The sequence below is a fragment of the Ambystoma mexicanum genome, chromosome 1p, assembly GCF_040938575.1.
Source record: "Ambystoma mexicanum isolate Mex_15411 chromosome 1p, UKY_AmexF1_1, whole genome shotgun sequence".
Taxonomy (NCBI): Eukaryota; Metazoa; Chordata; class Amphibia; order Caudata; family Ambystomatidae; genus Ambystoma; species Ambystoma mexicanum.
Window position 1 is genome coordinate 1,148,878,919 of NC_090921.1, and position 25,329 is coordinate 1,148,904,247.

The following is a 25,329-nucleotide window of genomic DNA, read 5'->3' on the forward strand; positions in this document are numbered from 1 at the left end:
AGGCCAGCCTGAGGAAGTGACCAAGATCGCTCCGTTGAACTGGAGTCCTTGGAATGGTATCATACGGGACTTCTTGAAAATGAGGGCGAAGCACAGTCCGTGTAGGGAGTGACAGGTGATGCTGAGAGGTTCCAGGGCCTGTTCGGGAGAACGTGCCCTGATCAACCAATCGTCCAGGTAGGGTTAGATGTGCATCCCCCCCCTCTCCTGAGATTCGCTGCCACTACCGCCATCAGTTTGGTGAAAACCCTCGGGCAGGTCAGCCTGAATGGCAGAGCCTGAAACTGATAATGAAAACCACAAACCGCGAACCTCAGGTACTGTCTGTGCTAGAGATGGATTGGCACATGAAAGTAAGCATCCTGAAGGTCCAATAATAACAACAAGTCTTGGAGTTGGAGAGCCTGAAGGATCTGAGAAAGGGTTATCTTGAACTTGTCCTTCCTGAGGAACTTGTTCAAGTTTCTTAAATCCAAACTGGCTCTCAATCCTCCGTCCTGCGTGGGAATGGGAAAATAAGAGGAGTACCAACCCTTGTTCTCCTCTGCTACAGGTACATGTTCTATTGCACCTTTCTCTAAGAGGATTAATATTTCCTGCACAAGGAGCGGATCTGGAATTTTGACAGAGTTGGATCTCGGTGCATGATCCAGAGGCCTTCCTTGAAAAGGGAAGGCAGTAACCCTGGGCTACTGTTTCCAGTGCCCATGCATCTGAAGTAATGCCCCGCCATTCGTTCAGATGCAGAGAGATTCTGCCTCCCACCAGGGTCTTGTGGGTCAAGGCCTCAGAGTGGCTTAGAGGCAACTGCAGTAGCAGCTGAAGGTACCTTTGCTGGGGCTGATCTAGCACCTTTTTCTCGTCCACCACGAGGGAATCTTTTTTTTCTCCCCTTTGTACAGCCTGTCCGCTTCCCCTTCCAAATGAGAAATAGAAACGAAAAAGACAACCCCTCCAGGAAGATGAGCCTGCGTAAGGGTATTGCTGATGTTAGGCGCTAAGTGATTTAGCCACCGCCTTAGAGGTCTGCAGCTTCTCCAGGCTCTCATCCGCCTTGCTGTCGAACAACCTCAAGCCGTCAAAGGGCATATTGAGTAACCTGGCCTGCACATCTGGTGCAAAGCAAGATTTTTTTTAGCAATGAAAACCTGCATAACACAGTGCTAGGACCATGGACCTGTTGATGTTGTCAGCAGTGTCCAGTCCTGACTGGAGACACTCCCCCATTGCCTCCTTCCCATCCTTCACAATAGCCAGGAAACCGTCTCACTCCTCGCCTTCCGGAATGTGTTCACCTGCCATACTAATGCAGTTCCACAGGGTGAAAGTAAACCTCGAAAGGGAGCAGGTAACATTAGCAGATTTCAAGGACATACCCCCCAAAGAAAAGTACTTACGTGCCCAGACGTCCACCCGCTTGTCTATCCGGAGGAATAGATGGATAGGCCGACTGCCTGGCTGATGTGGCTGCCTGAACCACCAGGCTTTCGCTGTAGGATGTTTTGTTAAGTAATCTGGATCAATACTGGAAGGTCTAGATTTTCTGGCAAAGGTTTTATTTATAGCTGGTCCAGATTCTGGAGTATACCAGTTTGCCAAAACTCTTTTCTGCAGAGTTGCATGAAAGGGTAACACCAGGTTTTTGAGAGGGCCTTGGCTCAGTATATCCGTCATGTCATTCTGTTCGTAGGTCAGAGAGCCCCTGCTCCAGCCCATGCATTCAATAACTCCCTTCATGAGGCTTCTGTATGCAGAATCTGCATGCTCAGTTGGATCAGGCTTACCAAATGTGAGCTCTGGCAAAGTGTCTATGCTACTAACTGACTGAAGGCAGTCATAAAGATAGGTAATTTTGGACTCCTGATCAGCAAGTTCTTCAGGAAGAAATTTTGCGCCATACCTCACACCGAAAGGAGAACATTCCTCCTCCGAGGCTTGATCTTCCTCATAAATTGAGGCCTTATACTTGAGTCTTTCCTGGGCGCAGGAAGAAAATCCTTGTTTGGCAAGGGCAGAGGCCTTGGAATGGTCGAAGTGACCGCCAAAGGTGTCGACGCAGTCGTTGCCAATGGCGTTGATGACGCTTGTGGTAATGGCGTCTATGGAACTATCTACGAGTGTCGAAGCCGTCGACAACGGTTTTGACAGAAGCACCGATTTACTCGACGTTGCCTTCGATTTGCTCTTTGAGTTATCAGTGCGATACTTCATTCTCGAGGCGATACCCTGGATGATTTTTTTGTTGGATCGAGGGCGACTTGCTGACTTGGTAGTTGGCCTTGCCATAGTAGTCTTAGACCTCCCCAAGTGAATCCCTCAGGGTGTTGTGGGGGGGGGGAGGGGTTAAGGCCACATTCTCAAAGATTCGCAGTATTGCTTTCTTGAAATCATCCCATTCTTTGGGAGAATCAGTCTTGGTTGGGCACCTGATAACATCTGCAGAGGAATCAGAGGACGAGGGAGATGGAGACCTATACCTTTGAAGGATCCGGACACTTCAAAGAGACACTCCCTGGTGGATTGTCGTGAGGCCTCTGCCGGAAAAGAAGACAGTAGCCGTGGGCTATGATCTCCAGAACCCACACATATGAAGTAATGGCACGCCACTCTACAAGACGCTACGCCAGCCTTCCCCCAACCGGCGAACCATGGGACATGGCCTCATGACTGAGGCTGAAGTGGCTGCGGCAGTGCCTGAGGGCAAAGAGGCAACTGCCGAGCGACCTTGGCACCTCAAGTACCCCGTTTCCCATCTCTGGCACTCCTACGGTGGCCCCTTTGACTTGCAGCTCCTTTTGATTTACTAAATGATGAATAATATCGAAAGGAACCTCCCCTCCATTGCTGTCCCCTAGGACGAAAAGGCGGGGGTTGGCGAACTGCAGCGCTCAATGACTTTGCTGCAGCTTTTGAGGTCTGCAACCTCTCAAGGCTCTCGTCAGCCTTGCTGCCAAAAAGATGTTCACCATCAAAGGGCAGGTTGAGGAGCCGAGCTTGCACATCAGGAGCAAACCCCGACTTCCGCAAACATGCGTGTTACAGTGTTTGCCGCCATGGACCGGCTGACACAATCCGCAATGTCCAGACCCGCCTGAACGGACTCACACATAGCATCCTTGCCATCCTGTACAATAGCAAGAAACCATCCCGTTCTTCCCCTTCGGGAATATGTTCAGCCGCCAATGAAATACAGTTCCACAGAGTGCGTGAAACGTGACAAGGCACACATGGAGTTGGCTGCCTGTAAAGCCATACCCCCCTTTCTTCGCCCACCCATCAGAACGCTTGTCGTCCCTATCAGGAGGGATGGTAGGGTACGACGCCTGCTTTGCTGGGGCCGTAGCCGCCTGCACCACCAAACTCTCCGAAGTGGGGTGCGTGGTCAAGTAACAGGGGTCGCTACTGGCTGGGAGGTATTTTCGCGGCAAAGATTTGCTCAATGCCGGGAGACTCTCCGGGGCAGTCCAAGCCGCCATCACCCTTCTTTGCAAAGCCATATGGAAAGGCAGTACCGGTTCAGTTGGAGGACCTTGGTCGAGGATGTCCGTCAGGTCATCCTGCAGAAAATCCACAGGTGGCACAGACCACCCCAAGTATTCTGTGACCCTCGACATAAGGCGCCGGTACGAGGACTTGGCATGGGTGCCAGACTCAGGCCTACAGATCTTCACCTCCAGAGAGGTGTCCAGACCACTGGCGTCGTGCAGCGACTGACGCAGGTCTTCAATCTGGCTATGACCAGACAAAATCTCATCAGGCACCTCCTCAGGTACCATACCTTCCTCAGACCCCTCATCCCCCTCAGAAATATAATCCAGAGGTTGGAAGGAGGGCACAGAAAAAGAGCCTTTCTGGGGGGGTTCCACCGTGCCACGGGGTACCTCCGACAAGGCAGCCTCAAAAGGCGTCGACGGAATCGCTGTCGAGCGTGGCGCAGACAACTTTGACACAGTCCTCGAGGGCGGAGCCCCGAGCATGTCCTTCGACAGCATGGGCGCCGATGGCGCCCATGGCTTCCTCGGAGGCAGACCCTCGAGAGAGTCCCTCGACGACCTCGGCACCGTAGGCGTCGATGTCTTCCTCAAAGACATCACAGGCTCCGACGGTATCGAGGGCGTCTAGGACCTGGAACGGGCATGCCTAGAGCGACCAGCCTTGTCCGAGTGGGACCTCGAAGGCGCCCGGTGGTCGCGACGACCGCTCGAGCCCGAAGGCGTACGAGTGACGTCTCTAGCACGGTCACGGCCGGCGTCTTCCGACGGCGCGGACAGAACGGAGCCCTGCGACTGAAAAATTGCCATCATCTCCTGCCAGAACGAATCCCATTCTGCAGGAGTGGAATGCTTGTTGGGACAAGCAACCTGCCGACGGGCGGAGTCCTCGGATGAGGACTGGGAAGGCGACCTGTGACGGCGCTTCGAGGCTTCCGTGAGTGCCTCGAAGAGGCAGAGGAATGGCGAGACTGACTCCTGGACCGAGACTCCCCGGACTCACGACGACGATGCGGAGAGTCGCCCCTCGAATCGTCCGTCGAAAGTCCAGTGGATCGCAACTTCTGGGGCTTGGCCACCTTACCCACTGACAGCTGCTTCTTACGCTCCCGCAAGGCCTTCGATGTAAGCGACTGGCAGTCGACAATCATCAGTATCGTGGTCCTCCCCGAGGCACCAGAGGCAAGCATCGTGCGTGTCCGTCAACAACATCTTGGACCCGCAAACGAGACACTTCTTAAAACCCGACCGCAGGTTGGAAGAAGCCAAAGACATTGTAATACACAAACGAACAGGTTCGAAGAACCGAAAGAACAGGATTCAGTAGAACCGAGGCGCGCCGAGATCTGCGAAGCAAACATGTTAGCGGAAAAAACAGAACTGAGGCTACGGTCCAGTGACGTCGGCTCGACAGAGGCCCTCGAGGACAGCGTATCGACGTCATCGACGCAGGAGCCGAAAATTTTCCAAAGCAGAACACCTGTGGTGATTACTGTCATAGATATGGACTACATTGGAGGACCCAATCCCCTTGAAATTGACTTTACTAGTCTTTTTTAATTCTTAGACCCAGCACACCCTATCTTACATTAGACTGCTGGAGGGGTTACTTAATATCCCCTGTGTCTAGATACTCAAAGCAGTCAAATGCTACCCTTTCCTCTCAGAATGGCTGGTGATTTTTCCTGACCCCGAACTTTTCATAGCTCCGGTAGTGTTAAATCGCGGGAGCCATGTTTTTCAAGATGGCGTCTGAGCCCCCTTTGTTTAAACAGGCCCTTGTCTTTTTTTCGCCATTTCTTTTTGGAAAGGTCCTTCTAGAGTTTGTCTCTGCGCACCAAACCAGGTTTGGTCCCTTTATTCCTTTGCCGGGCTTCAGGAGTGAAGATCGCCTCTGGCGCCCGAGTGTAAGCTAGGCTGGAATGAATGGGAGAGAACTTGATAAAAGGCAAGTCTCTTGGCTTGGAAGGCAGAGTCGACCGCTGGAACGAAAGAACCGAAGACGAGCTTGAAGAGGACGGCTGCTGCAACTCCTGGACCTTTGGTTTGCCCGGTGAAGCCCTGCTGCAGGCCCGAAATTGCCAAGTTCATCTCGACAGAGAAGCCCCCCAATCAACTCAACGATACGCCACCTGGATACCAATTTCGGAGCTGGTTGTATTTTCCTTAGAGTGCTGCAAGAAACCGAATAACCAGGGAAAGGGACACCAGTTTGTGTGCTTTACTTACAGCTACCGGAATTGAAGTTTGCCAAGCTTTTTGACTGTTCAAGTGCAGTGCAGGAGTCCCAACATCCTCCCTCTTGTCCCCACGACTGAGGCCCAGGAGCAGCGAGATCTGCAGCAATTGCCAGGAACAGGAGTCATCAGCTGCCTCTTTCTTCATTTGAAAGATACTGTAAAACCAGACAGAGTACTTATCTCTTGCGGTGAAAGTGCTTGAAACTTTCCCTACTCGCAGGCCTAATAACCTTGTGACCCAGCAAATTCTTCTTCTTGCTACAAACTATTCCTAAGAACTTTTGCAGAGACTTTTCAGTTTAACTACCAGAACTACTTTGTCCCATCCAAGACTTTAGCCCATTGACTTTGGCCTAGCCTACTGAATTGAACTGACCCTACTGGTGAACACTAAATATTTGCACTGTAAGAATATTGTAACCTTTCATGTTCTAATAATCTTTTCCTTTTACTCCTCTTGAAAAGTATTTCTGAAATAGTATTGAAGTGTATTTATGTGTAGTATATAATTGCCTCCTTCTATTGAATGTTTTATAATTGAATGGTTAATAAATTAATAAGTATTTCACCAAGAAACCTGGAGTGTAAGAGTTTTTTTTTTTGAACACCTGTAACTGTAGACCTCTGTGTAACATTACAGCTCACATTCCCTATTGAGATATGCCTGGCTACTCAGCCCCGCTACCAAAACTGTGTGGTACAGACTTATACCAAAGGTTGTTTTTTGCTTACACCTGTATTCATAGTTGTCTGTAGTGGTCCCAGAGGATACTACATTCAAACTTTGCCTAACAAGTGTTTAGTGGTGGGTGGTCTTGATGCGCTTCCGCCGTCAGGTGTAGTCCCCACAACATGGCCAGCGGCCTGTCCTCTGGGGTCGGAGGCCCGCACTTGGGTAGCCGGAGCCACCCAGTCACCCTCGCCATCCGAAACGGCGGCTTTGCTGCCATCACAGAAATCGTCTTCTACCTCCATGGCCTCGAGTTTTCTGGCATATAGGGCCCATCATTTTGTATAGCGGTCCTTTAAAGTCTTGGGCTTCAAGAGCCTACCCTTTCGACAAAACGTCTTGACGTGGTCTCTTGGGAGACACAAGTTACAGACTAAATCCTTATCGACCCACAGGAATTTACGATTGAACTGGGGCAGAATTTAAATGGGGTCTTGTCCATAACTACGAACTATGGCAGCTGGGCGAAAGTAGTGTAAGAAGAGGGGCATATACATCCCAAAATGACCTCCCCCCCCCCCCTCTCTCGAACTGTCTGGGCCACATCTAGTGGAAGCTGCGGAGTATTACAGTTTGTTTTTTGAAACTCGAAAATGGGCGTCGACACAGGGCATGCCAGTAATACTATCCCTAGTGTGAGGTCCAATGTACCCATGATCCCTCACGCGTGTAGGACCCTCAGATTGTATTTTTTCTGACATGAGGTAGCATGAGGAGTAGTGCGAGTACAGATTACCAAGCAGATAGTTAGATAAGACTACCAGCATCCATGCGCCTTCTCTTAGAGGGGAGGAAGGGCGGGTGCATGTGAATCTAAGCAGATATAAGCATCAGAAATACGATTACAGTGAGTAATGTATCCCTTCTGAGGCTTGTGGAATCTGCTTAGATCACATGGTGTGCATACATAAGCGAGCAGTGTTAGAAGAAGGAGGTGGGATGTGAGAAGGGTCATGAGCAAACATGTGTCTTAGAACTGCTTTTCCCACTTGAGCATCTGTCTTGGAATGAGTGTCAATGCAGTAGTGCTGAGTAAAAGTGTAAATAGAGCTCCAAAGAGCTACTTTGCAAATGGTGTCAAGGGGTACATTTGCAATGAAAGCCAGAGTGGCCCCAGTGCCTCTTGCAGAGTGGGCTCTTTGCGTAAAACGCAGAGTTCTTTCAGAAAGGGAGTAACATAACTGGATACAATTGACTGTCCACTTCAAGATGGCACCTTTAGAGACGCGATCTCCCTCTCTGCCTGTAGCCACGGAGACAAACAGTTGGTCTGTTTTTCTTAGCGACCTGGTCTTGTCTACACAGTAGAGGACCGCTCTTCGCACATCTAGAATGTGTAGTTTCACCTCAGCAGAGCTTTTGGGTTCTTGGAAGAAAGCCGGAAGTTCAATGGACTGGTTAACGTGGAATTTTGAAATTAACTTGGGTGAGAACCTAGGGTGTGTTCGTAGAACCAGTTTATCCTTATGAACAGTAAAGAAAGGATCCTGCACTGACAGAGCCCGAATTTCACTGACCCTTCCTACGGATGTAATGGCTACTAAGAGGCAGTTTTATAGGTCAGGTGTTTGAGACTGGCTTTATTCATGGGTTCAAAGGATGGGCCCATGAGTTTAGCAAGTACCACATTAAGGTCCCATCCTGGTGGTGGGTTAGAAATTGGAGGGTGGAGTCTCTTTACTCCTTCCAAGAAGGCTTTAACCACTGGTACTTTCCACCACGAAACCTTGTTATGGGAGGTGGTGTAGGCTGACAGCACCGCCAGGTGTACCTTGAGTGAGTTAAATACCAACGCTGCATCCAGCAGGTGGAGCATGTAGGTGACAATATTGGAAGGAGTGCAATCAACCGGGTTGATCTGCTTATTCTGGCACCAGATAACAAATCTCTTCCATTTATCAAAATAACAGTGCCTCGTGTTTGGTTTCCTAGATTCCTTTAGGATGTCCATGCACCTCTGTGGTAAGTTGAGATGCCCAAACTCTATGACTTCAGGAGCCATGCTGTCAGGTTCATTGAGCTGGGTTGAGGATGCACCGTTTGACCTTGGTCCTGGATAGTAGGTTGTGCCAGCACGGGAGTCTGATGGGTTCGCACACTGCTAGTCTGCGTAGGTGTGGGAACCACGGTTGCCTCGCCCACATGGAGCAACTAGGACGAGTGTCATCGATTCCCTGCGCAGCTTGTTGACCACCTTCCTCATGAGAGGGGTTGGTGGAAAAGCGTAGGCAAACATCCCTGACCAGTTCATCCACAGGGCGTTCCCCTTGGAGTCTAGCTGAGGGAACCTGGATGCGAATCCTGGGCATTGGCTCTTTTCGCTTGTGGCGAATAGGTCTATAGTGGGGAAACCCCACTGTGCGAAGATGTCTTCTACGACTTCTCTGTGTAGAAACCATTTGTGTTCTTCTGGGAGGGGATCTCTGCTAGTGAATTGAGATCCCCTGGAACATGTTGAGATGACAGGTAAATGTTCCGTCTGAGTGCCCATGTCCAAATTTTCTGGGCAAGCCTGGACAGATTTGGGCAAAGGACTCCCTGTTTGTTTATGTAAAACAACGCTGTTATACTGTCTGTTAGGATCTGTACTGACAGGTTCAACAGGTGGGGTTCGAACGCACGAAGCGCTCTGAAGACTGCCAGGAGTTCTAGCAGATTGATATGATTCTTGGCCACTGTGTGAGACCAGAGACCCTGAGCTGTGTGGTGGAGGAGGTGTGCTCCCTACCCCGACAGGGACACGTCTGTAGTGACTACAGCTTGTACCTCCAGATCGTAAAAGGGTTTCCCCTTTGACAGGTTCTCTCTTGTCCACCAGTGAAGACTTTGTACAAGTGTTGGCGAAACAACCACTAGATCGTCCCACTGACCACTTGCCTGAGACCACTGTTTCGCCAACCATTCTTGCATGGGTCGCATGCGCAGGCGCGCGTGGGGGACCAGATAAATACATGACGCCATCATGCCTAGCAAACGCATTGCTTTACGCACCCTTATCTGGCGACCAGGCCGATAGAGGAATTTGCAGTAGTAGATTCCGAATTCTTTCCTCCGATGGAAAGGCCAAGCCCTCTTGAGTGTTTAGTACAGCTCCTAGGAACTGCTTGGCACCAGGCTTTATTTTTTCTCGTTGATAGAGAAACCCAATTCGAAGAGGAGGTTGATCGTTCTTTGGATGTTTGATCTGCAAATTACTGGGATCTCCCCCGTGATGAGCCAGTCGTCCAGGTAAGGGTACACTGGGATTGCCTCCCTGCGTAGGTGTGCCGCCGCCACCGACAGTACCTTGGTGAACACCCTTGGAGCCGAGGCTATACCGAAGGGCAGCACCTTGAACTGGTAGTGCGGACTGTCCACCCTGAAGTGCAAGCACCTTCGGTGCGCTGGAACATGGAAAGGGAGGGGGGATTACTTCTTGGAGAGTAGTCATGCGAAATTTTTGGGGCTTGACATACTACAGGGCGTAAGTCTAATACTGGGCGCATTGTCAAATCTTTTTTTGGCACAAGGAAGTAAGTTGAATAGATACCCTTGTTTACCTGGTTGGCCGGGACGAGTTCTATCGTGTCCTTTGCGAGAAGATTGACGATTTCCTCGAGGAGGATCTTCTGGTGGTCCAGTGAATGAGTCTTGTCGTGGAGGGTGGTTGCGGGGGCACTCTAGCAGTTCGATGCAGTATCCTGCGGACACTGTGGACAGCACCCATCTGTCCGATGTGATCCCTTCCCATGCTTGGGTGAAGTTGGAAATTCGCCCCCCGCCCCCTGCTGGGGATGCGGGGGAAGGGACCCTGAGCGGTACGTCACTGCTTTGCGGGACGCTTACCGCCTCTGCCAGGGCTGCCTCTACCTCTACCACGGCCCCTCTTGTTACCTCTGCCGTAACTTTGGTTGCCACCCCAGGATGTACCCTGTCCCTGTCCACTGGAGCCCCTGTGGGAATTTTGGCCGTGTGAGCGACGAAAATTACTATTCCCTCTTTGATTAGTGGGCTTATTCGTCAATTGTCCCAGGGACTTTAGAGTATCATACTCGTCTTTGGCAGTTTTCAGTGCGTCCTCTACCGCTTTGCCAAACAAGACATTCGGTTCCACCGACATGTCAATAAGGGTTGCCTGGGTCTCTGGTTTAAACCCCGACTGTCTTAGCCAAGTGTGCCTTTTAATTACAGTGCTCTCTGCTATGAGCTGGCCTGCATTATCTGCGGCGCCAAAGGTTGTCTTCAGAATGCAACCGTACACGGCTCTACCCTCCGACGCAATCTGGGCCAACTGACCCTTTAGTGGTTCCGGTGCGGAGTCGATGAGAGCAGCTACCTTCTCCCACTGGTGGCAATTATAGGTTGCCAGCAGAGCGGTGGTGTTGGCGATCCTTGCCTGGTAAGCGGAGGCTACCTTCCTTCCTAACCCATAGATTCTTTTGCTTTGCTTGTCTGGGGGAGCCTCAGATGATAGAGGTGTCTCCACTCTTTTTTTGGTCTTAGTGATTGCCAAGGAGTCAGGCTTCAGTTGACCCCTTATGTAAAGAGGGTCTGACTGGGCGGCCCTGAACATCTTCTCAATTCTGGGGTTCACAGCTTTGGTGAGATTGGGAGTGAGAAGGGAAAGATCAATTCTATGCTGGATTGATTTGAGAATAGGAATGGCTTGAGCAATGGGTCTTTTGTCCCCCACTAGCTCCTCTGAAAAGTCACTCTCTTCATGCACCCCCTGAATATCTATGTGGAAGTGCTCTGCAGCTTTAGCCAAGACCTGATTTAGAAGGGGCTGGTTATCTATAGGTGAGTCAGTAACCTGTGGTTCCTTGCTAACCGGGAAGCCCATATTGTAGACTTCCGCATTGTCTTCCTCCTACTCATCCTGGCCCTCGTCATCTCCATAATACTCTATCCCAGTTTGGTCGTCCAGCACCAGTAAGTCTGGGTCATCATCATACTGTTGGTAAGGCTGAATATAGTAAGGGTCTGAAGACAGTCCCTGAGCTGGAGTATCAAGCCGAGATCTACTATTAAGAGGCTGAGGGTCCTTGGATCCTGAAGGAGTAGCATTGTCAGGGGTATAGCTAAGAAAATGCTGTGGATTTTTTCATAAAAATTAGCTAAGGGAGACATTCTCCCATCACCTTGTCTATGTCCTCAGTGCTCCATTCTCTGGAACTGGGGACGACAACCTCCTGTTGAGGTTCATCTTCTAATCCCATATCATAAGGAGTGGGAGGGGTGAGCCTGGGTGTAGTGACAGGGACAGGGGTCTTAGATTTGTCCTTATCTGACAACCTGTGAATATTGTAGACTTTCTGCTGTTTGTCCCCTTTCCCGTGAGTGGAAGAGTGTTTCCCTGACAGTTTGGCCTTTTCGGAATCTTTCGACGCCTGGCGTCGAGATTCGGGGGTACTCTCTCTTTTGAGTGCGCACGTCGGGACTCGGAGGTAGACGCCGAACAAACTGCCTGAGCCGACTTGGTGTGCGGCTTGGGGATGGAGGTCGGATTCATCTTCTGACGAACGTACCTCCATTACTTTAGGGAGTCTCGGTTGGCCTTAGTGTTCTAGGTGTAGAAGATTGGGTAGCGCTCGTGTCGCTGGGTGTGTTCCCCATAACTGCCCTGCCGGACAATCCTCCGAGGTCGGGGACTAGCGCTTGGGTCTCTTTCGACACCCCTGTACCCTCGCCGTCCGAAAAGGCGGCGTCGCTGCCATCACTGAAGGCACCCACCGCTTCCATGGCCTCGAGCTGCCTGGTGTGGTGTGGTGGGCCCAACGTTTAGTGAAGCGGTCCTTGAGTGGTTTTGCTTTAAAAAGCTTACACGCTCTGCAGTTAGCTTCGGTGTGGTCCCTCGGCAAGCAGAGATAACAGGTGGCGTTTTTGTCAACCCAAGGGTACTTGCGGTTGCACTTGGGGCAAAAAATGTTTAATGGAGTACTCTCCATATGTCACCGTATGGCAGCGGGCTAGTGTGTGTAGGAAAATAAAGAGTGTAGAGTATGTTTCCACCCCCCCCCCACTCTCCCTACTTGCAGGACCGAGGCCAGGGGTCTTCCGAGGCCCAAAGTCCGTCGTGCAGCTCTCGACGGTTGTTTGTTCTTCGGACCGGCATCGATCTTCGATGTGGGAGTGAAAGAACGGGGAAATTAATATTGATTTTTTGCAAAATGGCTCAAAGCCAGGGAACTCCACGCAATGCTTCCGACAAGTATGGCGGAAAAAAACAATCTGAGGGTCCTACACGCGTGAGAGATCATGGGTACAGTGGACGTCACACTAGGGATAGTATTACTGGCACGCCCTGTGTCGACACCCATTTTCAAGTTTCGAAAAACAAACTAATACTCTGCAGCTTCCACTAGATGTCGGCCTATGCACAGCATGCGATCTACGCAGATTCCACAAGCCTCAAATTATATAAAAACACACACACACGACCGCAGGTCGTGGATCAAGATTTTATTTGCAATTTGTAAGAGCTCTGCATAAGGCGACCAACTAGCTGGGCAGAAAAACAACCTGAGGGACCTCGACGCGTGATGGATTCTGGGTACACCAAACGTCCCGTTAGGGGTAGTGTTACAGGCACGCCCATGTGGACGTCCCCTTTCGATCCTCGAAAGACAAGATGCAATACTCTGCGAATATCACTAGGTGTCGGACTATATGCACAGCATGCGATTCTAAGCAGATTCATAAGCAAAAGAAATGAATATTACAACACAATAATAAAGCTTTGAAGAGACAGAAATCACCATTAGGTTGGGAGAGGAACAAAAAGGAGGACAACTCAGATTTACTGATGAATTAGACTGAAGAGGCAATTGGACGATGAGGATATAGGCTGAGTCAGATAGGATTGTCCAAAGCAACAATATCATTACGTACCAAGCATTGAAACATGCTACAACAGAATCCCAACACAACCTTCATAATGCAGAAGAGGAAGAGAAGAAATAAAACCACTTTAATTACCACCTGTGCTACTGCCTGTTGCGTTCCACCAAAGGCTGCAGTGGAGACCACGCTTACTGCACCCGATGCATCCCCATGTCCATCCAGCTGATCATTGGTCACTTGGACCACTCTGTATGTCACCTATGCATTGGAAAACATAGAAAATAACTTGGTGCAATGACGGGTTAGACTGAACATGCATGCACCTAACCATGAAGTCATTGATAACCCCATTCCCACAAACCTTCCTTCCTTGCGGCTTGAAACACTTGTCTATAGGCGTGTTACAAATGCCATATCCTATATCAAACTCTCTCCCCGGCATGTGTGAAATTAAAAATGAAAATCTAAATTCAAACAGCAAGGATTAATACCAACACATTCTTTTTAAAGAAGGTTTTTGCCAAATGTAGCAATTCTAAATACATTTATAAACGTGAAACGCAAAACAATATTAGTGGCTTCTGATGAGGACAATTAAATATGTCTTACAGAAAAACAGCCATGACTTAAGTGTTGAACATGTCAATGCAAAAAAGATCATACCAAAAAAAATAAAAATAAGGTTTTACACAGTGAACAATTAAAAATATAGGCTGTTCATACAAACTAGAAAGTACTGTGTAGGGAAAAGTGGGTACAGAAGTGCCCAGAGGCCATATTGTGGGTATAGGCATAATCCAATTCTGGAGCGGGCGCATAATAGTACAGAAAAGTTACTCATCGGAGTGACTTCTGTAATCCTAGTTGATAATCCCATTTCGTCCATACTTTGGGTGTAAATCCTTGGGGACGGGTCCAAAACACTTTTACATAGCACAAAATGAATTTCCATTTTAAAACTTGAGGCATGGGTGTGGCCAGGCCCGGCAACACTGGTCAGTCCTTGAATCCGCTAGACAGGAAACAAGGCACTCTTTGTAGGGGTTTGGGTGAGAGGCGTAGGAGGAAAGGGGACTAGGAGAACAGAAGTCAACTTGGTGAGTACATTTCTTACTCCTACAATCCCTTGGCCTTTCCGCCATACCTATGGGAGATTACAAAGCATTAATCTGTCTGGGTGGCTAAAAAGAACTGCCTGACCAAATCTAGTATCCGTTCTGGCTGCGGCATCCATATAGTAATGTTTGCACTTCACATTGAATGTTTCTTTGAAATGCCATGGCCTTTGCTTTAGCTCAATGTTAGGCACGACTGTATGTAGCAACCCTGTGGGAGACACCAGCCTTGTCCTCTTGGCAATAGGTAACCCAATCTTTGGTATAGGCCTGCACTACACAAGTTGGTAGAGTGACTGAGCAGCCAGGCTTATCTCAAGAGGGGTCAACGTGAGCTGTAGAGGTGTAACAGATTCACAGTGACAGGTCTTCAAATAACTCTTATATTCAAGGTTTTTTTAATTAAATAATTGAATATAATTTAAGTCCGTTTTAAAATAAGCCTTCTTTGGAAAGGGGCAACATGCATCAATAAAATACACTTAAAAAATACACTCCTCCAGTTTCAGTTAAGTAGATCCCCTATTGGGATGTCGGACACACACATTTCCTACACCCCGAGGTGACTTCAATTGCTAGGACAATGTGGACATTGATAGATCACTTTTTACACTTTAGGCAACACAGAGGTTGTGGAACAGGTCATAGGTTAGGGAAGGAAACAAAGGTTAACAAGTTTCTCAAACACTTAAGCACTTTTCAATCCCCCAGTGAAACATCAGTTAATCCTTTCCCAGCTAAATAAGTAAGTATGTATGTATGACTTTTTGGAGCGACAGATCAACACAAAGTCAGAGGGTAAGAAGAGTCAGAGAGCCAGGACCGCCAATGTCAATTGTGCAAAGTCTAGGGGAGCTGAGGCACTTCTTGAAGATGGCACAAAAGTCTTGTACAATGTTAAAGAGAGTTTTGAGAAAAAAAAAAAGGAATCACTGTTGGGCCACAAGCTGGGAGGCTTTTGAAGAGCAAAGATGCAAACAACTCAGCAAAGGGTAGCAAATGCAAGTCTCCAGTGAGAGCAAGCAGACTACGCACAACAAGAGGCAAGTACCCCCAGTTACACAGTGACTTTAGTCTGAAGAAAAGGTTCTATCGATCTTCTGTTCCTGTTGTAGTCCTGCACATCCTGCTGTTCATGTGCCTCAGTCGTGGGGACAAGAGGGAGGACGTCTGGGGACTCATGCACTACGGTTTAAGGGTTGGCGGCAGCAATGGGCACACTTCAGATCAGCAGCACTTTGCGGTTTCAGCTACTCGCAAAAAGCACCACCACGGTTCTCAGACACCTTATGAGCTCTCCTTGCTTCTGGGGTCCAGCACTCAGTTGGCTCAGGCTTGGATAGTCCTACTTCGAGTGAGTCCAGAGGATCTTCCTGGAGCTTTGGTCCGACTTAAAAACTAACTCGATTCTGGTGTTCCCTTCCCCTGGCACTCTGTTCCAGCAGCAGCAAAGAAGTACAGCCAGCAGGGAGAGGGGTTCCAGTCAAGTTAGTCTTGGGGGTCAGTGGGTCCCACTAACCCATGGAAGACGTCACCCTTTCTGGGCTTATCTAGTCGATTCGAAATTTGGAGCTTCAGCACTGTAGCAGGACTTCACCGGGCAAACCAGTACTGAAACTCTGAATTCGCCTCGACTAGAGAAGCCTTGCAAGAAAGACTTCTCCCCTTGAGTTGGTGGGACCAATAAACTCCAAAGTAAGTCACCTGGACATCTTCTTGGAGCTGGCTCTACTTCCTTGCTGCTGCAGGAACCGAAGTAGCAGGGAGAGGAACACCAGATTGGAGTGCCTCTCTTTTAAGTCGAACCTGAGCTGCTGAAGATCCTCCAGACTCCTAGTAAGCAGGACGGACCAAGCCTGAGCCACCTCAGAGTGCTGGACCCCCAGATGCAAGTAAAGTCCAAAGTGGTATCTGAGTCTCTGCGGTGGTGCTATTGGCTGAGACGCGAGGAGCTGAAACCGCGAAGTGCCGCTGAATAGAAGTTTGCGCTTTTGAGTCACCGAACGTCCCGTTGTGTTGCAGGAGTCCCCAGAAGTCCTCTCTCTTGTCCCCACGACTGAGGAACAGGAACACAAGGATCTGCAGAGCCACACAGGAACAGAAGCCAACTAGAACCATTTCTTCTAACCAAAGGTACTGTACAGTCTAAGTGAACTTAACTATTGTGGAGTAAGGAACAAGTTACTTAACTGTAACTGTTGTTCTCCAGCATGGGTCTGGCATGGATTCACATGCTCATTGTTAGGCAGAATTGCATGCAGCACCCTATGGGACCACCACATACAATTAGGACTACAGGTGTAAGCTAAACCGACCTTTGGTATAAGTCTGTACGAGACAGTTTTTGGTAGCCAGCTGAGCAGCCAGGCTCATCATAAGAGGGAATGTGAGCAGTAAAAGGATGTTACGCAGATGTCTTACAATCACAGTGGTTCAAGTAGACACTTCCACTCAAGGTTTCTTGGTAAAACACTTATTGATTTACTACACAGTCATTTAGAAAACATTCACTAGAAGGAGGCAACTTAATATCATACACAAATACCCTTCAATACCAAAGCAATAAGTTTCCAAGTAAATTAGGCTCCCCTGAAATCGGAGCAAAATGGCATTTCAGTTACTTTCAATAGGAGCAAAAAGGCACAAGTTAATAAAATAGATCACAAATACTTTTCTAGGCAGTGCAAACAGTTTCAGTTCACTAGAGTATTCGATTCAGTTAAATAGGCCTAGGCCAAAGTCAATGGGCTAGTGTCTTGGATAGGAAAGAGCAGTTCTTGTAGTAAATGGTAAAGTTCTCAGAAGTAGTTTGTACGAAAAAGAATCATATTCTGGGTCACAAGCTGATTAGGTCTGCAAGTTGGGAAAGTTTGACGAACTTTCACCACGAGAGGTAAGTTCTCTTAATCGAGTTGGCACAGTACCTTAATATGAAGAAAAGATGCATCTGAAGACGTTGGATCCTACAGTTCCTCCAGATCTCACCTTTCCTGAGCCTCAGTCATGGGGACAAGAGGGAGGACGTCGGGGGACTCCTGCACTGCACGGGGACTGGTCAAACAAGCTGGTAAAATGGAAGATCTTCAGTTCGAGTAGCTGTCAAGCACACAAGCTGATGTCCTTCCCCCTGGTTAATCCTAACCAGCTCTGAGAATCGTATCCAGGTGGCTTAGGAGTTGACTGGTCTCACCAACTCAAAAGGAAGAAGTCGTCCTCGTGGGGGCTTCTCCGTTGAGATGAACTTGACAAATTGGACCTGCAGCAGGGCTTCACCGTGCAAACTAACGGTCCAGGAGTTGCAGTAGCCGTCCTCTTCCAGCTCCTCTTCGTTTTTTTTCGTTACAATGGTCAGCTCTGCCTTCCAAGCCAAGACGCTCTCCTTTTAAACAGTTTTCTCCCTTTCATTCCAGCATAGCGGTCAGTCACCCAGCAGGGTGGCTGTCCTTGCCGGACAGCCAGCCAATCATGACAGAGTGCATTTGGTTCTCCTAGGAGACGAAGCACAGGGAGTTTCGGGCACCTCCCTCACTTCCTGCCCAGCCCATACACTCAGACGCCAAAGGCGATCTTTAGTCCTGAAGCCCGCCAAAGGCATAGAAACAAAGGGACCAAACCTGGTTTGGCGCGCAGAGACAAACACTATAAGGACCTTTCCTAAAACAAAGGGCGAAAAAGAAGACCAGGACCCGTTTAAACAAAGGGGCTTAAGGGCTCCATCTTGAAAAACATGGCTCCTGCGATTTTTAGCTAGCTAGCCGTGTCCGCGGTCGGGAAAAATCAGGGCAGTTTGTTGTAAAACGACTGCCACCAGCCATTTCGATAGGAAAGGGTAGCATTTCACTGCTACTTGAGTTTCTAGACACAGGGGATACTAGGTAACCCCTCCACCACTCTATAGGAAGATAGTGTGTGTTGGGTCTAGGATTTTAAAAAGACTAGTAAAGTCAATTTAACCTTATATTCTCTGGAAAAAAGTAGTTCATCCCAGAGAAGGTATTTAAACCTTTGGGAAGTCTAAAAGACACCCCTGAGCCACTGCACTGAAGATGCTGTGCGACACACTGGAAAAGATGATGCCCATGGAGTTATCTAAAACCCCATAATCGAAGAACACAAATGTAAAACACAAATGAAAATACATGAAAGAGTGGGACAAAAGGCTCACACTCTTTCCAGGTAAAGAAATCAAGTCCTCAAAATCCAGCAAAGTTGCTGGGGCTCTCCAAGGTGAAGGGAATTAGCACATAATTCTCCCTAACACTTATGAATATTCCCCATCGTCAAGCTGGGAATCCTCTGTCAAGAAAAAAAATCAGTTTCAGTTTCACTTCTGAACCGTCTTTCTCCTAACAACCAATCATTGAGCTCTGGGTCATACTGCCCCCAGCCAATGACTGCCCTCTACCAAAGCCCCTCTTCTGGCAGACATCTTCAGATTTGGTAGCACTTAAAGTGGCAGTAGGACCAAGAGCAAAGTTGCAGAGGGATAGGGGGGAGGGTTTGCATGTGTATCCATGCCAGACCCATGCTGGAGAATACAGGCAAGTAACTTGATACTTATCCAGCATGGGTTCTGGCATGGATTCACATGCTCATCAATAAAGAATACGTAGCAGTACACACATGCACAACCAGAAGAGGTGGCAAGGCTCAACATCAAGCATCTCAACATTAATCATCTCTTGCCTCCTCACCAGGACCACCTTCAAGCAAACAGGTTGTGCAGCACTGCTTGGCCGACTCTGGATTCCTCCCAGGAATTCCTGTTGACGCAGTAGAAATTTGTGAAGGTGAGAGTCGACCTCTACGTACTAGCCCTGCAGATGTCAAGCAGGGACACATCAGACCGCAACGCTGTAGTTACAGCAATCTTTCTGGTCGAATGGGCTCTCGGACGGCCAGGCAACGGTCGGTTTGCCAACCTGTCATAATGGGTGATGCAGCCGGAGAGCCACTTAGAAATGGAAGCCTTGGAGAGGTCCTTCCCATGGTTCACAAGGCCAAAGGAACAAGTTACTTACCTGTAACTGTTGTTCTCCAGCATGGGTCTGGCATGGATTCACATGCTCATGAATATTCCCCGTCGTCAGGCTGGGAATCCTCGGTAAAGAAAAAACCAGTATCAGTTTCGTTTCTGATCTGTCTTTCGTAGTAATAACCAATCACTGGTCTCTGCGTCATACTGACCACAGCCAATGACTGCCCTCTACCTAAGCACCGCCTCTGGCAGCCATCTTCAGATTTGGAAGCACGTGAAGTGGCAGTATGACCAAGTGAAGAGCCGCAGAGGGGTAGGCGGGAGGGTTCGCATGTGAATCCATGCCAGACCCATGCTGGAGAACAACAGTTACAGGTAAGTAACTTGTTCCTTCTCCAGCATGGGGTCTGGCATGGATTCACATGCTCATGAATAAAGAATACATAGCAGTACACACATGCACAACCACGGGAGGTGGCAAAGGCTCAACATTAAGCATCACATCAACTCAACATTAAGCATCTTACCTCCTCACCAGGCTCACCTCAGGCGAACAGGTTGCGCAGCACTGCTTGGCCGACCCTGGACTCCTCCCTGGAATCCCGGTCGACGCAGTAGAATTTCGTGAAGGTGTGCGTCGACCTCCACGTAGCAGCCCTGCATATGTCCAGCAGGGGCACACCAGATAGGAACGCCGTGGTAGCTGCGATCGCTCTGGTGGAATGGGCTCTCGGACGGCCAGGCAGCGGTCGGTTTGCCAACCGGTGACAGTACATGATACAGCCGGAGAGCCATCTGGAGATGGAAGCCTTCGAGAGAGCCTTCCCCTGATTGACAGGTCCAAAGTTCACAAAGAGTTGTGACGTCTTCCGAAAACCTTTCGTGCGGTCCACGTAGAACTTCAGCGCTCTAGCTACATCCAGCGAGTGCAAAGTCCTCTCAGCCGGCGACGAAGGCGACGGGAAGAACACAGGTAACACCAAGGGTTCGTTGAGATGAAAGTCCGACGGTACCTTGGGCATGAAGGATGGGTGCGTCCTGAGCACTACCCTCGTGTCGTGGAAAGTCAAGTACGGGGCCTTGCAGGAAAGGGCCTGGATCTCTCCCACTCGTCGTGCGGAGGTGATGGCCACGAGAAAGGCTGTTTTCCACGATAGAAACTTCAACGGGGCCGAGTGCAGAGGCTCGAAAGGAGGTCCCATGAGTTTGGTCAGCACCACGTTGAGCTCCCACGCCGGGGCCGGAGCCTTCACCGGCGGGAACGATCTGAACAGTCCCTTCATGAACTCTTTCACCAGACGATGAGACCACAAGGACGTCCGGCCCGTGGTTCTGGTGTATCGGGAGATCGCAGCAAGATGAATCTTGATGGACGCGTGTGCCAGACCAGCTTTGGCCAGCGTCAGCAGGTACGGCAGCACTTGGGGAGCCGTAATCCGTAGAGGGTTAATCTTCTGTGCGTGGCACCAGACAGAGAACCTCTTCCATTTGTGTCCGTAGCATTTAAGAGTCGAGGACGCCCTGGCCTTTGCAAGAACCTCTCTGCAATCGGCCGGTATGTCGTATCCTCCAAACTCTAGCGCTGCAGGAGCCAGGCCTGCAAGTTCAGCGACTTCGGGTCGTGGTGGAGGATGGCGCCTCCTTCCCTGGAGAGTAGATCCGCGTCCGCCGGCAGCTTGATTGGCGGGGACGCCGACAAGTCCAGAAGGTCCGGGAACCATATCTGCCTCGGCCACGCGGGTGCGACGAGGATCATCCTGCACCGTGACCTCTTGAGCTGGCTGAGGAGCCGGATTAGCAGAGGCAAGGGAGGGAACGCGTAGAGGAACAGGCCCTCCCAGGGGAACGAGAAAGCATCGCCCATGCTCCTCGTCTGGGGAAACCTGCTGGCGAACCTCCGGCACTTGGTGTTCGTCGCCGTCGCGAACAGGTCGATCTGGGGTGTGCCCCACCGTCGGAAGAGGCGATCCACCAGATCCTGCCGTAGTTCCCACTCGTGGCACGAGCGCAGCTCCCTGCTGAGTGAGTCGGCGATGGTGTTTTTTATCCCTGCCAGATGAAACGGCACCAGAAGAATCCCTTGGGCGACGGCCCAATGCCACAGGTCCTGCGCCTCCTTGGACAGCGCTGGGGACCTGGTTCCGCCCTGTTTCCTGATGTAAAACATGGTGGTGGTGTTGTCGGTGAAGATCCTCACCACCTTGCCCTTGAGGGACGGAAGGAAGGACCTGAGGGCCCAAAACACTGCACGGAGCTCCAGGACGTTGATATGCAGGGACTTCTCCGTCGGGAGCCAGAGTCCCCTTGCGTGCAGATTTTCGGTGTGCGCTCCCCACCCTTCTAGGGAGGCATCCGTGGTCACAGTCACCTGGTGGGCTGGGGTCTGGAAGTCCATGCCCGCCGTCAGATGCGCGCGGGTGCCCCACCACCGTATCGCTCGTCGGAAACTCTCGTCGAGCTTGATCCTTTCCTCGAAGCTGCCCGTCGTCTGGATCCAGCGCGCATCCAGGAACTCTTGCAACGGGCGCATCCGGAGCCTGCACATGGGAATGAGGTAGATGCAGGAAGACATCATCCCGAGGAGGGACTTGATGGACCTCACCTTGGCCGCGTCGGCCACCAACATCCGTTGCACCTTGCCCAAGATGGTCCTGGTCCTCTCCTCCGACGGGGAGGCCAGAAGGGACACTGTGTCGAGCCTCGCTCCCAGAAACAGTGCGACTTGCGCGGGCACCAGGTGGGATTTGGCGTAGTTCACGGAGAATCCCAGGTCCGTGAGGAGTTGGACGGTCCTTGCCGTGTGGACCACGGCGAGCTCCCTCGTCTTGGCGCGGATGAGCCAGTCGTCCAGGTAGGGGTAGACGTGAATCCCCTCGCGGCGCAGCTGCGCCGCCACCGGTGCGAGGCACTTGGTGAAAACCCTGGGTGCCGACCGTAGTCCGAAGGGAAGGGCTTTGAACTGGTAATGACGCCCTTGGACCACGAATCTGAGGAATTTTCGGTGCCCCTTCAGGATGGGAATGTGGAAGTAGGCATCCTCCAAATCCAACGACGATAGGAAGTCTCCTTCCTCCAGCTGACCCAGGACGTGCTGGAGGGTGACCATCCGGAACTTCTGCGCCTTGATGAACTTGTTCAGGCGTCGCAGGTCCAGGATGGGGCGCCATCCTCCCGTCTTCTTCTTCACGAGGAAGTAACGCGAGTAGACTCCGGAGCCCCGAAGCCTCTTTGGGACGAGTTCGATGGCGCCCTTTCTGAGCATCGCCTTTACCTCCAGGAGAAGTTGAGGGACGTGAAGTTCTTTCCTGGCCACGGGGGGGACGCGCGGGCACCTTCTTTGAAACTCGAGCGCGTGGCCCCGGGCCAGGGCGTCCAGCACCCAACGGTCGGTGGAGATGGACTCCCACACGCTGACGAAGCCCGCCAGCCGGCCTCCCACCGGGGTGCTTCGGTGGGGGCCCGACCCCACGGCCGGTTCAATCCTGCTTGGACGCGGCCTTGCCGCCTTGGCCTCCTTGGCGACGACGGCGGGGTCCGCCAGACTTGCCTCGTCCTCTGTAGGCCTCTTGCGACGACGAGCGGGCCGCTTGACGGTAGGAAGCGAAACCGCCGCCGGAACCTTTGGAGGCGCCCTTGCCTCCGCCGCTCCGAAAGGGCGTCCGCCGTTGCTGCAGCACTCCAAGGGCCCGGGCCGTCTCAGTATCCGCCTTGATGGCCTGAAGGGAATCGTCCACTGTCTTCCCAAACAGGTTGTTCCCGTCGAAGGGCATGTCCAGGACCCTGGTCTGGACGTCCTGCCGAAAGTCCGTCGCCTTGAGCCATCCGCGACGTCGAAGGCAAACGCCGTTGCCCATCTGGCGGAACCCAGTGTCGGCGATGTCCGTCGCCACGGTGATGGCGTGGTCCGAGGCCACCTCACCTTCCTGCAGGATCTCAAGGGCCTCCGCCCTCTTGTCGTCCGGCAGAAAATCCAGCAGAGGAGCTATCTTGTACCAGAGTTCCCTGTCGTAGCGGGCCACGATAGCCAAGGCGTTGGCCGCTTTAATCGTCGTCGCCGCCGACGAGATGACTCTGCGTCCCATGGCATCCAATTTCTTTCCCTCGCCGTCCGGCGGGGAAGTCGACGTGGAGGCCGCACCCCCCCCCGCTTTCTTCCTGGCTGCCGCGGAGACGACGGAGTCCGGTGTGGGCTGCGCCCGGAGGCATAGGGGGGCCGAGTCCGGGACCCGGTACTTTTTCTCGTACCGGTCTCTTTTCGCTGGCGTCGTGGAAGGGTTCTTGAGGAGGGAAAGGCCCTCATCCCAAATGTCGTCTAACAGAGGCACTGCGAGGACCGTCTTCCTCTTGGCCTCGCGCCGTTGGTAAAGGAAGCCTTCCTTTTTCTTCTCCTCAGGGCAGAGTTGGAAAAGCTCGGATGCCCTGGCGATCAATGAGTGGAACGATCCAATCTCGTCGGGCGGAGAAGCCCTGGTGGGAGGCGACGACGGAAAATCCTCGTCGTATGCCTCGTCGTCCGTACCCGTCGCTGCCGTGTCAGTCCCCGTATCATCCCCTCGGGTGGACGGGGAGGAGGGCTGGGCGGGGCGCGACGGTTGAAAAGGAGGCGGTGGATGGATCCTTCTTTTCTTGGTAGGGGGAACACCAGAAGGTCCCGGTTCTGGATCCCCCGACGGGAGAGGTTCCTCCGTCGGTAACGGTAGTCTCGTCCTTATCTCGGAGCATAAGGACTGTATAGCCAACAAAATGGCCGCTGAGTTGTCTTGCGGCGCTGGCAGAGGGGAATCCGACGGGCGAGCAGGGGCCCCGTCGGTATCCTCGACGATGTCGTCGTCGTCACCTGCGTCGGGGCCCATTCCGACGGGCTGGTCTTGTTCCACGCCTAGGCCGTGGCTTAAGACCTCGATCAGTTCCTCTTCTGAGGTTGAGGCCGAATCTACGACGACGCCCTGCCCCCCCTTCTTCCCCACGGAGGGTTTCACGGGGGTCCTATCGATGGGCACGAAAGAAGACTCCCTCCGAGGAGGCAGGGAGATTCTGGGCCCCGAGGCCGCCACCACTGGTGCAGCCTCCACAGGCTGGGCCAGGGCCGCCGCGACCGTTTCGATAGAGGGCTTGGTCGAATGGATCAAGGCCTTCACCACCTTAGGTGCGCTCACCGCCTTATCCTTGAGGGAGGGGGCACTGCCACGCTCCTCCTCTGCCTTAGAGCTCGACCGGGGTCTCTCCAGGAGCTTCGCCGGGTGCTCGGCCTTCCTCTTACCCGACCCAGAGCGTTGGCTCGTGGTTGATGGTGCCGGGGAGGGTGCGCCCTGCCTGGCGCCCGTAGAGCCCGACCGTTCGGCGCTCCCGGTGCCAGCGGACTCGCGGTGCTTGGCCTTATGTTGGGCCCCCGTCGCCGGGGCGCCCTCAAAGGTCTTAGAAGACCGCTCAGATTTCTTCTTCTTCTCGCCAGACGGGCTCTTACCCTCCAGCCAGCTGGCGAGACGTTGATGGCGGTCCTTCATGGTCCGTTCCGACATGTTGCCGCAAAACGCACAGTCCTTCTCCACGTGCGTCTTGTCCCCATGAAGGCAGTAAAGGCAGAAAGAGTGTTCGTCCTCCTTGAAGACGTTCTGCAGCTGGCATCCAGGGCAGGCCCTGAACAGCTTTCCGGGCGTCGAGCTTCCCTTCTCCTGGGCCATCTCCGAGACCGGGCCTGAGAAGCTTCTGGAGTCCTCCGAAGTGTAGCTCGACGAAATCTTCACCCTTGAGGGGCACAGATGAATCCGACACGGGTCCCCGTTGATCGGATGTAGGATCGGTGGAGCTTGAGGCTCTTTTGACCGAAAGAATCGAAGTTTTTGTGAAAAAGCGCGAAAAAATAGCACTAACGCTCGAGAGCAATAGCACGAGGATCCCAACACATGAACGTGCGGTAAAAATCTGAAGATGGCTGCCAGAGGCGGTGCTTAGG

General features: G+C 51.5%; 1 protein-coding gene across 2 annotated transcripts in view; it reads right to left on the reverse strand.

Moving 5' to 3' along the window:
- Window positions 1-25,329, reverse strand: part of USF2 (upstream transcription factor 2, c-fos interacting) — a 411,291-nt gene that overhangs the window by 292,846 nt on the left and 93,116 nt on the right. The window contains exon 4 of one of the 2 annotated variants that reach the window (XM_069604824.1): window positions 13,422-13,541. In XM_069604824.1, the coding sequence (XP_069460925.1) occupies window positions 13,422-13,541 (120 nt within the window). Of the gene's footprint in view, window positions 1-13,418; window positions 13,542-25,329 lie in introns of both variants that reach the window. The other variant, XM_069604823.1, reaches the window with a different exon arrangement.